This window comes from Hippocampus comes, unplaced genomic scaffold (assembly GCF_001891065.2).
Source record: "Hippocampus comes isolate QL1 unplaced genomic scaffold, H_comes_QL1_v1.1 scaffold43, whole genome shotgun sequence".
NCBI lineage: Eukaryota > Metazoa > Chordata > Actinopteri > Syngnathiformes > Syngnathidae > Hippocampus > Hippocampus comes.
Genome location: NW_017805276.1, coordinates 575,537 through 588,013, shown reverse-complemented (window position 1 = coordinate 588,013; position 12,477 = coordinate 575,537). Strand labels below are relative to the sequence as shown.

Below are 12,477 nucleotides of genomic sequence, written 5' to 3'. Positions count from 1 at the left end.
ATATGCAAGCTATGCGAAAGAAATGCAGCCCCTTCCGTTTGCGTGCCGTGTCTTGAGTACACAACGACATGCTTCAAAGAAGAGTCATCGGGACCTCTTGACTTATCTGTGTTCTGCCTGTCGGGCAGGTGAAAATCATCCAGTCGACGCTAAATGATTTGCGTGGAGGTTTCTCCTGTCAAAGCGTTTGCTCTCCCCACATTTCCTTTCCCCCAAATGTTGTCCCAGAATGCCTGTCTAGCTCGGACCCTATGTCCAACGACCCTCCTTCACATGCCTTCCCTTTCTCCCTTCCTCTGGTATTATCTAATGTTTCAAAGACTTCCTTTTTAGCTCCCTATCAGCCAGAGGGCCTCTAGAGGTCAGCTTTCTCATCCCGATTGTGGATGCCAAGACAAGCAGACTGAGTGGCTGAGAGAGGGATCCCCCTTGGGATGAAGCCACGGGCCTTGGCCAGAGTCATGCCAGGCCAGATCCCAGATAAGCAGGTCAGACTCGACTGTGGTCAGGCAAGCTTTGCATAAACAATGTTCAGTCTCTCATTGACTGTTTGGACTGCTTCGACCCTTTTCGAAGTGCCATGACCCCTCCACCTCCCCAATACAGCCGCGCACCTTCGTGCCTACCATTTCATAAGAAAACACCTCGCTAGTGACTGGAAAACCTTGGGACGGAAAAAAAAAAGTTGAGACGAGGATCATTTCAAGGTGAAAGGAAATCGGGGAGCGTTTTTTTGGGGTTTGGTTTATTGAAAAGACTTTTGCTGGCAGCCTGGGAGAGCTATTAAGCAGCGCAGACTAACTCAGGTGAAAGAAAGGTAAAGTCGTCTCCTCGTTCAGTCACTCACAGTTCAAGGCTTGTTAGCGTCTGTCGTCACTCAGGAATCAGCAACGCAACTATTCGGAACTTTGGGAAAGAGCTATTCATGCTTTCCGGCTAATTCAGATCACTCAAAACGAAAACAATAACCGAGAAGAGAAAGGATTCTTAGTAACTAAGGCTATTTTAGTTGAGCATTACAGAACAAAATGCGTCATTCCAACTTTTTGGGGAAGAAAGCCAGGGAGTTAAAATAAGCTCAAATCGTGCTTCAACGTGGTTTTAATGAGGCATGGGAGCCACATGCTTGGGAAAGTGTCACACTTTGTCTCATCCTGTTTATTCTGTTGCCGTTCTTGCTGATCTTTGACAACTATGAAGAAGGGTAATTTGCTGTATGCAGTCGTGTTTCGTCATGCATTCAGAGGAACGGAACACTATGGCTAATGTGTATGTGAGGGCCCTCTCTGGGGGGCCCCCCTTTATTCCTACAGTTTTTTTTTTTGGGTGGTTCTTCAGAAATGTGTCTCATCCCTCAGTCATTCCCTCCATGCTATTGCGAAGGCTGGTTCAAGTTTGGCTTCGGCTGAATGCGCCATTTTCTGTAGAGAAGGCGTGCCTAGCAAAAGAACGGTATCTATAGTAATGAGTTGGTTGCAAGCAGCCTTGGTGCAGAGGAGGCGTTTCTAGGAAGCAGCAAGATTCGCTCGCTGGGAGTGCCAAACAAAACAAAAAGCATAGAATGGCTTCAATGGTTGGAGTAGCATGGCACAACAAGGGGGCGGGGATGGGGGGTGAAGAGAAAGGGCAACCCAGAATTACACTTGCCACTTGAGCTGTAGAGGGTTGCAACTTACAAAGGAGGCCACAAGCAAATTAGGTCTTGTAAAGTCTCGGAGTAAAAATACGAAATGAAAACTTATTTTATCTCGAAATACCCTGAACCGGTTGCCAGCCAATCGCAGGGCACGCAGAGACGAACAACCATCCGCGCTCAAACTCACACCTAGGGGAAATTTAGAGCACTGGTGTCAAACTCAGGGCCCGAGGGCCAGATCTGGCCCGTCGGGTCATTTTATGTGGCCCGCGAAAGCCAATCATGGGGGTTTATGTGGCCCGCGAAAGCAAATCATGTGTGTCAACTTGCTAAAATCTGGACCAAAATTCTGCAATACTGTAATTTTGTTACCCTGTTTACATCCACTTGAACAATAATTGAACAAACTATAATAATTTACTTGATTGATTTGAAAACTAGTAATCTATTATTTTGTTGTGCAATAATTTTGCGTCATAATGGCCCTCGGAGGAAGACGTGATTCAAAATTGGCCCGCGACTAAAATGAGTTTGACACCCCTGATTTAGAGTGTTCAGTCGGCCTGCCATGCATGTTTTTGGAATGTGGGAGGAAACCAGAGTACCCGGAGAAAACCCATGCAGGCCCAAGGAGAACATGCAAACTCCACACAGGGAGGCCGGAGCCAGGATTGAACCCACGACCTCTGCACTGTGAGGTCAACACGCTAACCGCTGGACCACCGGGCAGCCTATTTCTGATCCAAAAGTGAAAATTGACAGTGAGCGTGCAGTGAGCTCAAATGAGAAGCTCATGTTGCGTGTCCTCAACCCTTTCCCCACCCCACTCTCATCTTCAGTGCTTCCGGATTATCCGGAGGCCGGCCTGGAAGACGAGCGATGCCCGCTGACGACGGGCTGCGACAGAGAAGGAGATCAGTGTGTTTGTGACGCCAGACACACCTGCCTGGGATTTTTCACCTTCCCAGACCAGGAGACATGCATGAAGGCCCGTTCAGGTGAGCCACCCCGCTCATAGTTCACAGTTAAGTCGTTTCTAAAATCGCGCCGTAACAATCTTCGAGCTCCTAATCCTCAACAGATGTTGCTCGGATGTGACTAACGCTACTCAACGCTATCGTAGTGATGACACGCACGTTAAGACTTCTGGTTTTTCTTGTGACTCATCGATGACTGTTCCTTGCGTGGCTGTGGGGGATCCATCCAGAGAATCGAAACCAAGAGTCCCGGGAAAGGCACGGGCAGAAGTATGTGGGACCGTCCAACCCGGCCTGCATGTTCTCTGGATGTAACCTGACCGCTGGCGGCTGCATGTGCGAATCTCAGAGCTGCGGCCACCACTTTGCCTACATCAACCGCAGCCAGTGCCAGGAAGCCGCAGGTAACCGTCAGCTTTGTTGTGTGTCCGTCCGCATCGGGGAGAGAAGTTTCTGCACTGAGCTGCAAGCACTTTGACATCAGGAGGCGGTCGACGGCAATGAACGGCCTTTTAATGAATGCCACACGCAAACACAAAAGACACATGTGCCACCCCGCCTCGGCTTTTGCGTAATCCTGACTAACCGACAAACAAAAAGAAAGCGAGCGACGTGGGCCAACATTGTCAAAGGGGCACAAAACAGGAAGATTTTGCCGCGTGAAGAGAAAAGCTCTGGTCATTGGCACTGAAAATGTTCTTATGTCAGATAAACAACTGGACATTGGCTATGGACTGCAACCGAGACGCCAAGTAAAAACAACTCCCCGCCCCCCCCCCTTTTTTTTTTGTGACTCATAGTTCAGGGCGGTTGTTTGTTCCCCCAGGAAGTTCTGTTCATCAAAAGCACCATCATTAAAAACTCTAGTGACAATGAAAGAACTTTCATCCCCGAAGCCCAACCGATGACAGTTTCAACTCACACCAGTGAAAAGGATAAACAACATTTTTCAGCAGCTTATCACCCACGCACGCGCGCACACACACACGAATGCTGTCACGCACACACTTTTATGGCTTCTCATTAAGAGCCAAACGTGCTTCCTCACAGCTGCGCATTGTATAGCCTACTGAATGTGTGCATTTGAACCTCCGCGTCTGGGTTTGTGCACGTGTCTATGTGTGATAATTATCTAGTCTGTTGCTGCGCCCCAGTCAGACATGTTCCTTTTGTTTGCCATCAAGACGTACTTCCTCTTGAAGCCGCAGCACCAGAACGTCACGGTTGAAAACCTGCCAGCGCCCATAGTGGCTAAATCCATGACTGTTTTTAGAGAAAAGAAAAACAGTATATCCTAAATTCTGCATTACCCCGCCCCCCTCCCCCGCTGAAGTTTTTGCCTTGATTGATTAGTTGAGATACAGTAACTCCATCCTGATGATTCTTGTTTGACAAACATGGTATTCATCTCAACGGTGTCAAAGATGAAGGAATGCAAAGCAACTAGCCAGACAAATCAGTCAAAAGCTCACTCCATGCACTTTCCACCCACTTGGTTTGGCCTGTCAGTCATTCTGCTCTGCAGTTGACTGGCAGCCAGAGCAAGGGTCTTACCTAGCCTTTTACCCAAAGTCAGCTGGGATAATTCTGCGGCTCAGCTGTCACCCTCAACAGGATATGCGGTACAAAATGGAAGGATGTTGTCAGACTGCCGACAAAAACTAGATTGGAGCTGGTTGCTTAAACCGTTATTGAGCCAAGGTACATATTTTAAATCAGAAAAATATTGGGACACAACCCACCAAACAAAAATCCTATACTGAAGTCACGCTTATCTTCTTTCACCTTACTGGCATAGATTGACATTTAAACGTGCTTAGAATGGCTGGTTGCTGTATTGACTTCGCAGGCTTGAAATCCAAAGATCCGGTCATTACACTGGAAAGTAAGGGTTTCTTGAATGTACTCAATTTTATTTTTCACCAAGTGTTTGCACAAAATAAAATCATCTGTATCCAGTTACATTTTTTTAAGTAGAATATACATCTACTTTAAAAAAAATGTATCTAAATGCAGATGATTCTATAGTTTGCAGCCACTTGATAAAATAAAATTGAGCACATTCAACACACCATTTTTTAATTTTCAGTGTACTGTACTTCAAAGTGTCACAACCATGCTGCTGCCGGCGCTCAGTGACCTCTTTTACTGTATTTTCACTGCAATCTTGTTCTCCTTTTGTTTTACAAATCGCTGATGTAATGTGGCGGCAAACATTCGGTCCAAGGCAACATGGTGAGCAGACACTCCCTTCTGTCTGAAACTAAAGAGGACATGATGAGGGGGGCGGTGCGGGCAGACACTGCAAGATAGGAAATCTCGAGTGAAGCCAAACATTTTGATGACTTTTTTTTTTCTGTCAGGCCCCTTGCTTAGAAGGGTGACGTTGGGTCATTTTACACTCAAGGGGAGTTTATGTGTAATTCCCGATAAGGCGTCTGACTGCTATTTGGAAGGAATTCCCCACCTTTTTCTTGCTGATATGAATAAGCACAAACAATGTTTCAGAGGAGTCGTACAATTGGCTGCACATAATAATGGAGCCTTATCGGTCTCTCACAGATAGCAGCATGAGCAAATATACACTCTAAAGCAGCAACACAGACACACACACACACACACACACACACACTCTCTGCTACAATCCTGCGTGGATTTTGCCGTTTGCTATTCAGATTTAATACCCTGACCGTTATATATATTTCATATTTCCGATGAAGTGGAGCATTAGCTTTAGCCTCACTGGCTACGTTACGTACATCTTCACAATCAAACATTGATATACAAATAGATAACTCTATCCAAAATTCAGATTTTAGAAAGATATTAATGCTTGTGACACTATCAGAGAAGTATTCACTGGGGGGGGGGGGGTTATAGCTATTCTGTAGCTAAACATGGCACATCCTGCCATCCATCTTCAATACAGCTTATCGTCATGTTCTCAGGGGACTTCCTGACAACCAAAATCTTTCACACTCACAATGACACCTATATCGAGTCTTCAAATAACAAAAAGATCAGTACAATTTAAAAGGGGATGACTAACAGTGTGAAATTTTATCGTGGTTTATCGGTAAACTGGGAACCGTTTCATTTCATCGCTAGTTACAAGAATTTAGACAAGGGGGGAAGTTTAGTGTACAGAGTGAGTGAGTGAAATGGTGTCTTTTGTTGACAACATTAATAATGTATCCTTTCATGTTCTGTACTGCTTATCCTCACAAGGAATTGCAGGTGATCGACGGTGTCAACAAACTCTGTCCGCTGTAAGGGTCATCTTGAGCTATAAACTTGCCATCAACAAACAATGCAAGATTGAAGACTAGTCAGTCAACAGTTTCATCTGTTTACTTGGTACCTGAGTTATGTCACCGTGACCTGATATAATTCTCCAATTTGTTTTTAATCAAGGTCGGCTTGCTTTCGGTCTCAAAGAAATTGAAGTCGCGTTAACTTATTTCACATTAGACCAACAGAAACACGCAAAGAGGGAAACCACACTAGAGTTCTATTAAGAGAGACCGAAAGATACTCGTGTTGAAGCAAATAATAATAAAAAGTCCTGCTCCTTGACTGCCATTGACTTGACTTTGTAAACGTGAGCAAATGGAGCATATGCGCGCACTTTCGCACGGACCTCTTCTTGAGCCAAGTCAAACCTGACCATCACAGGCGCTTCTTGAAATAATGGATGAAGAGTATCATCTCTAAAGGAGTGTGTGTGTGTCAGGAGTCTGCAAGTCCAGTCCTAAGGATCCCCCTATCAAACCTGTTTTAGATGTTTCGCTATCTCCAACCAGATTCAAATGAAGGATCTGGCTTGTGAATAGATCGCTGATGAGCTGATCATGTCAATCAGGTGTGCGGCAGCGGGAAATGGACTCCCGAGGACCGGACTTGGACATCCCTGCTCTAAATAATGAGCAGTCGGGCCTGTTGGCAGGTGATGCTCAGACTATCATGGCCACAAGCTTCTGCCCATGGTCTCAATTTTAGTATCCTGCTCTGTGGGCCTCACGCTTGCTCACACACAGGAAAAACAATGCCAACTCTCGCAGCTGTAACTTCTTGTTGGGCATGAAGCCGAGCTCCCCCCCATAGTTTTACACTCGAGATGCCCTGATGTGTACCCATTGTGGAGCAAGTCTCAAAAAGCTTAGGATAGACCATAAATCCACAGAGAGCAGCTGGACTGAGACAGCGTTGTTCTATGCTGACTTGGTTCCAAAGTCAGTTGTGAACAGAACTCTCATTGTGCGCTTTTTTTTTTTTTTTTTTTTTCCCCATGAGTAAACGGAGGCTGTCAACACAAGTCTCCTCTGCCCGGCTGAAGCGCTCCGGTTTGGGGAAAGACTGCTTGCCTTGTGCCCTTGTTTGGAGTGAGGGGCGGGAAAAAAACATTTCGAAAGGAGATGTTTTTCTTTCATCAATGAGCTGCTGAGATGCCAAAAACGGGCATTGTTGACAAAAGAGCTCATTCCGTGGTAATGGTGCAATTTTCTTATCCGAGCTCCTTCAAGACCAGCTTCGGATATCTTTCTGCATGACTTGTGAGTGTGGGACAGGTTTATTTTTCATTTCTGCTGCTTACGTTCTGGCGTCTTACTATTCTTTTCTGCCACGATGGCGTCGAACAAAGGCACAAAATGTGATTTCGGCCCGAGACACTTAATCAAGCATACCAAATCAGGCCTTTTGTGTCTGTGCAAACTGGAGTATGGCCACTGTTATAAGACAAAAATGGTTCTAATTAGAGCCATCCATGCCCAGCGAGAGAACACAAACGGCACAGAATCCATTTGCCATTGACTTTTCCCCATCCGCTATTGTGCTCGAAAATGTGCGAGGCAGAAAATTATATTAATTAGAATCACAAGGGGCGGAAGCTTTTGCAAATGAACTCTATTTATTCAGTTCATTTGAATAACAATAGCGTGTCTGACAGCTGCCTTTCCCAGTGCACTCTAACCCCAGCTATTATCAGCGTGAAAGAGTAATCAACATTCTCTAGGAGACATACAATACATCGAAAGTGTTTTTTTTTCTTTTTTTTCTTTTTCAGTGCAGAACGGGATCAGTCCAGAGCGTTTTCAATGACTTAGTGCCACATGAGGTTTTCATATGCAAAACCAGTCTGGAAATGATGGGTGGCAGACTTCGTTGTAGTCAGTCAGTGTTCCAATGACACGAATTTAACTCCGCTGTAGGAATAAGGTAAAAAATGATTGCATACAGGGCTTTTCCCTGAGTTTCTATGACTCCTTTCAATGAGAGCTTTGTGGCAGTCCTCGATTTTCCCAAGCTCCCTGAATAAATGGTACAGTAAAGATAAATTACACTCCCGCTCTATTTATCAAAGCCCCCACCAAACAAGTGTTTTTCCAATCTTCATCTTTCAGTGCCCCAACACACACACACACACACACACACACACACACACACACACACACACACACACACACACACACACACACACACCAGTCTAAATACAGAAGTCGACATGGCTTCATTTAAGGTTGGAATGATGAGTTTGCGTGTGCTCCCCGTGCCTGCGTGGGTTTTCTCTGGGTACTCCGGTTTCCTCCCACATTCCAAAAACATGCATGGCAGGCTGATTGAACACTCAAAATTGTCCCTTAGTGTGAGTGTGGATGGTTGTTCGTCTGTGTGTGCCCTGCGAATGGCTGGCAACCGGTTCAGGGTGTCCCCCGCCTACTGCCCGAAGACGGCTCGGATAGGCTCCAGCACCTCCCGGATGGATGATTGGGGGAAAAGACTGTGGGATCTTCTAGGTTCCAAGTCATCAGGATTCGAGGCTGGAAGTTTTCTCACCATCCCATTCTGTTGCCCTATTTCGTCGGCAAAGTTCACGAGGCATCTTTGATGGTTTTTGAAATATGCACCATGGAGCGTGCTCCAGTCTGGGACACTGATCAAGAACCGGAAATGTAACCAAAACCCTCGAAATAATCACACAAAGTCTGCGTGAAGGATTTAACCTCCCTCACCAACCATCCACTCTTTGTGCAAGCAAATTTTCCAAGTATGTCCCATACCTACTAACTCAGAATCCAGATTTTAATGCCATTGTCTATTGACCCATTCTCGTCATCCATCATCTCTGCTCCCGCTGCGATTTTCAGATTTCCTTTCACCGTGCAAAGTGTTTGTGTACTGTTACAGGAGCGGATCTGTGAAATTGCTTCATGAAGTGATTGACAATCAGAGGACAAAACATGAGTCTGTGCTCCCAATCGCACTCTTGGCCAGCGTTGTTTACATTACTGCAGCACCGAGGACCAGAATAGATGTAATGTCCCATTTGGTTGGGGTAATCCAATCTTGCTAAGGTAGATTCTGTTCTCGAACAATGTTGGTGCAGAGGCCTTCCACTTTTTCTTTTTCCTGAACAGCCTCCAAAATACACCCTTTCAGCCCCTTTGCCCAGATTTGCAGTGGCCCTGCACCCACCTCCCCGCTTAACAAGCGGTATCAGAGCTATTATGTTGGCTCTGGTGAATGTATAGACCAACGCATGCCAAGTGAAGCCGAGTAGGGAGAAGAAGAAAAGCTCTGTTGAGGAGCTGCTTGGATTACCATCCAGTTCAGTCATGCTGGGTCTGGATCCCAGACCCCTTTGACGAGGTCTGCGCAAGCCTGCCCTTGTCACGTCAAAAGTAGCGCACTGGTTTCCCTGACAGGATGCCGTAAAGCTGTCACAGAGTGAAGTGTGGATCTAATGACTGTGTGTTGGGTTTGTGTTGGATGGCGTTGCGAACTTGAGTTTTGAGCCGTAATTGGAGTGTAGCGTCTTTGTTGAGTCACTTGACTGAGTGTGAGGTGTGAGCTAGCCAATATTTATACAAGAGGCTCTTGCGTTCCTACTTTCGCCATTTGATCAGAGTGGGTTTATCTGGTTGGACGTTCATTCATTGGTCTCCAACATCCTGTCTACAGTGATCTATGAATCTGGATTTTTCTTGATAAAAGGGACAAGTATCTTCGGCCAAATTATTTATATATGTTGTTTGCTCTGTTAAATCGTGTGTATGTGTGTAGGATCCTTTACCAGTTTCTTCGTTTGGATGCAGAATAAACTAAAGATCTGGCTGACTGTCCATCCATCTATCTTCTACTGCAGAGGTGTCAAACTCATTTTTGGCACAGGACACTTTGGAGTTACATCTTCCCTCAGAGGGCCGTTAGGACAGTGAAACCACAAAAAAATGTTTCATCGCATTATTACTTGTACACAACAGATCAATGGATTACTAGTTTTGAAATCAGTCAAGTCAACTGTAATAGTTTGTTAAATAATTGCTCAAGTGAGTGTAAACAGGGTAACAAAATGTTTGCAAAATCTCAACGTTATTTATGACAACTGACAATTTCGGTACAGAGTTTAGCAAAGACACACCTGATTTGTTTTCATAGGGGCCACATTAATTGACGCGGCGGGCCGGATCTGTTGCCCTGGGCCTCGAGTTTGACACCTGTGTTCTACTGTATACTACCCTACATATTTTCTATTAGTCTCTTCAAGATTGCAGGCAGCTGGAGCCTGTTCCAGCTGAATTCAGGCCAAAGATCGACAACACCCAGTCATTCGCAGAAACAGACCCCATTCACTCTCACATTCACACCATCACTGAACCAAAATCCGCCTGCATCAAAGTCAGGTGCATGTACCATGACACCATCAGTGACTGGATGAAATATCACAAAAGCAAAATCTACTTTGTATTAAGGTTGAACGTTTTCCTGCAAACCTCTGCTGGGCCTCTTATTTTTAATGCCTGCTATGCTAACACTAACTACCAAAAAGCGCATCACACGGCCGTGCGGCCTTTTTCTTCCAGATGCGAAAGAAGGTCTACTCTGTCTAAAATGCGTCCTATTCTTACACTAGACAGGAAGACGCAAAGCCCGGAAAAAGGTCACAGCGACGCAACAGCCTAGTTCAAGACACCTATCTAGTTATGTGCCCAAGAGTCCTAAATCCGACCAAATCTTTGACGATAGTCAATCACGTATTTATTTTGTAGGTGGCAAATATTTCAAGTGTATATTTCCCGCGTATTATTCATGCACGCTTATACCCTCCTGTGTCTTGATGTCTGTCCGTTACAGATGAACTCAGGTGCGCCAGCGTTACCTGTCCTGCCCTCCAGGCGTCATCATGCCCAAAAGGCTCCGTCTTGACCAAGAGCTACACACCTCCTGCTGGTTGCTGCCCCTCCATTTCACCCCAGTGCACCTGCGACTTTGGGGCCTGCCGCCGGCCCAACTGCCCGAGCGGGCAGCGTGCTGTGCCACTCAGCAAGGCCAGTGGTCAGCCTGGAGACTGCTGCGATGTCTTTGAGTGCCAGAAAGGTGATTCCACCCAACTGCACTTTACACAAACCGTTCTGACTGCTCTCCCGCTGGGGGGTTGTGGTTATGCTCAGAGGAGGTGAGAGATTCATCTCCTTCTTGTGGACAATTATTCTCTCGTGCACCTTCTCACCCCCTGCTGACCAAAATGACACATAGCTGCTGATTACAGTAGATAGAAGTTTATTCTCACCCCTCTACATTGGAACTACTGAAGTAAAATAAGTTAAAAAAAAACAGTAACAGTATATGACAGGACTGGAAGGCATTCTGGCAACTGTGACCCACACGGTTATACAGTGAAACTCCTCTACAATGAAATCATGTTTGCAGCAAGAAATTTTTCACAACAGGGTTTTTTTCACTGTAGCAAATTTGATCTCAGATGTAACACACACACACACACACACACACACACAAACGTATGTGTACTCTTTATTTTTATTCCAATAGTGCATAAGTATGAGCATACACTTATTTGACACTTCATATAGTCAGTGTAGAAAGAAAAAAAGGGAAAGAAATTGCGAAACTTACGATCAGCATTCACTTTCACTTACATCAATTTCTTGGATGATGTCTTTTATTTTGCTTCCTCCGTCTTTCATTTTGATCACTTTTACCCTCTCTTCCAGTGTCAGAGCTCTTCTTGTCTTAGCTCCTTGACATCCAAAGGTCCGTTTTGTAGCCATTTTAGCAATGCAACGTTCTTCCTGCGTCTGAAACTAACAATCCCAAATACTTCCTGGACTACTGCGCATGTGTAAACCAGTGTGATGGTTGCTGTTGCGGTTTCCGAACGAAGCAGTAGAGGTCGCTGTTGGATGAGACTTCGTTGTAGTGATTCTCATCGTGAGGCAAGAGCAAAGAAAAAGATTTTGTATAACGCAACAGGGTGTTTTTTTCGTTGTATGGGGGGCAGGAGAGTGGGAATGGTGTTAATGCATGAAGATTTTTTTACACTAGGGGGTATTTTCACCCATGTAGGTTTCGTTGTAGAGGAGTTTCACACATTCACGTAAATGACAATCCAATGTCAATTGTCCAAATAACTGATTGGAAAGTTTAGCTGTTAGACTATGGCACGCAAGGAAAACCTTTGACTGAAGCTGGTGTAAGTGAGCCAATGATTTGTTCAAATTATTCAGCAAAGTATACACAAGAGCAAGAATATGATTTCGGGACATGTGGAGAATAAATACAAATCATGCAACACAGCTCTTGATGATGTCAGGCTCTCAACTAAAAGTTCTGTAATCCGTCTTTTAGTCAACTAAACAGAGCTGACAAAGACGAATGAGTCAAGAAACTCCCCCTGCAGTCCATTAACAGTTTTCATATAATGCTCATCCAGGAAATACAATGAGTGTCTTGGGTAACTTCCTCGGAGACCTTTCTGCTGTTTGTGCAGCTTTCCCCTTATGTTTTTTTTTTTTTTTTTTTGAAAGGCTTTTAGCGGCCCAGCATCACAACACTGCTGGAAACTCA

At 45.2% G+C, this 12,477-nt stretch overlaps 1 protein-coding gene across 1 annotated transcript in view; it reads left to right on the top strand.

The window, feature by feature from the left end:
• Window positions 1-12,477, top strand: part of LOC109515997 (cysteine-rich motor neuron 1 protein) — a 34,090-nt gene that overhangs the window by 3,573 nt on the left and 18,040 nt on the right. The window contains exons 2-4 of the mRNA XM_019870145.1: window positions 2,476-2,634; window positions 2,844-3,017; window positions 10,747-10,989. Coding sequence (XP_019725704.1) covers window positions 2,476-2,634; window positions 2,844-3,017; window positions 10,747-10,989 — 576 coding nt within the window. The remainder of the gene's footprint in view (window positions 1-2,475; window positions 2,635-2,843; window positions 3,018-10,746; window positions 10,990-12,477) is intronic.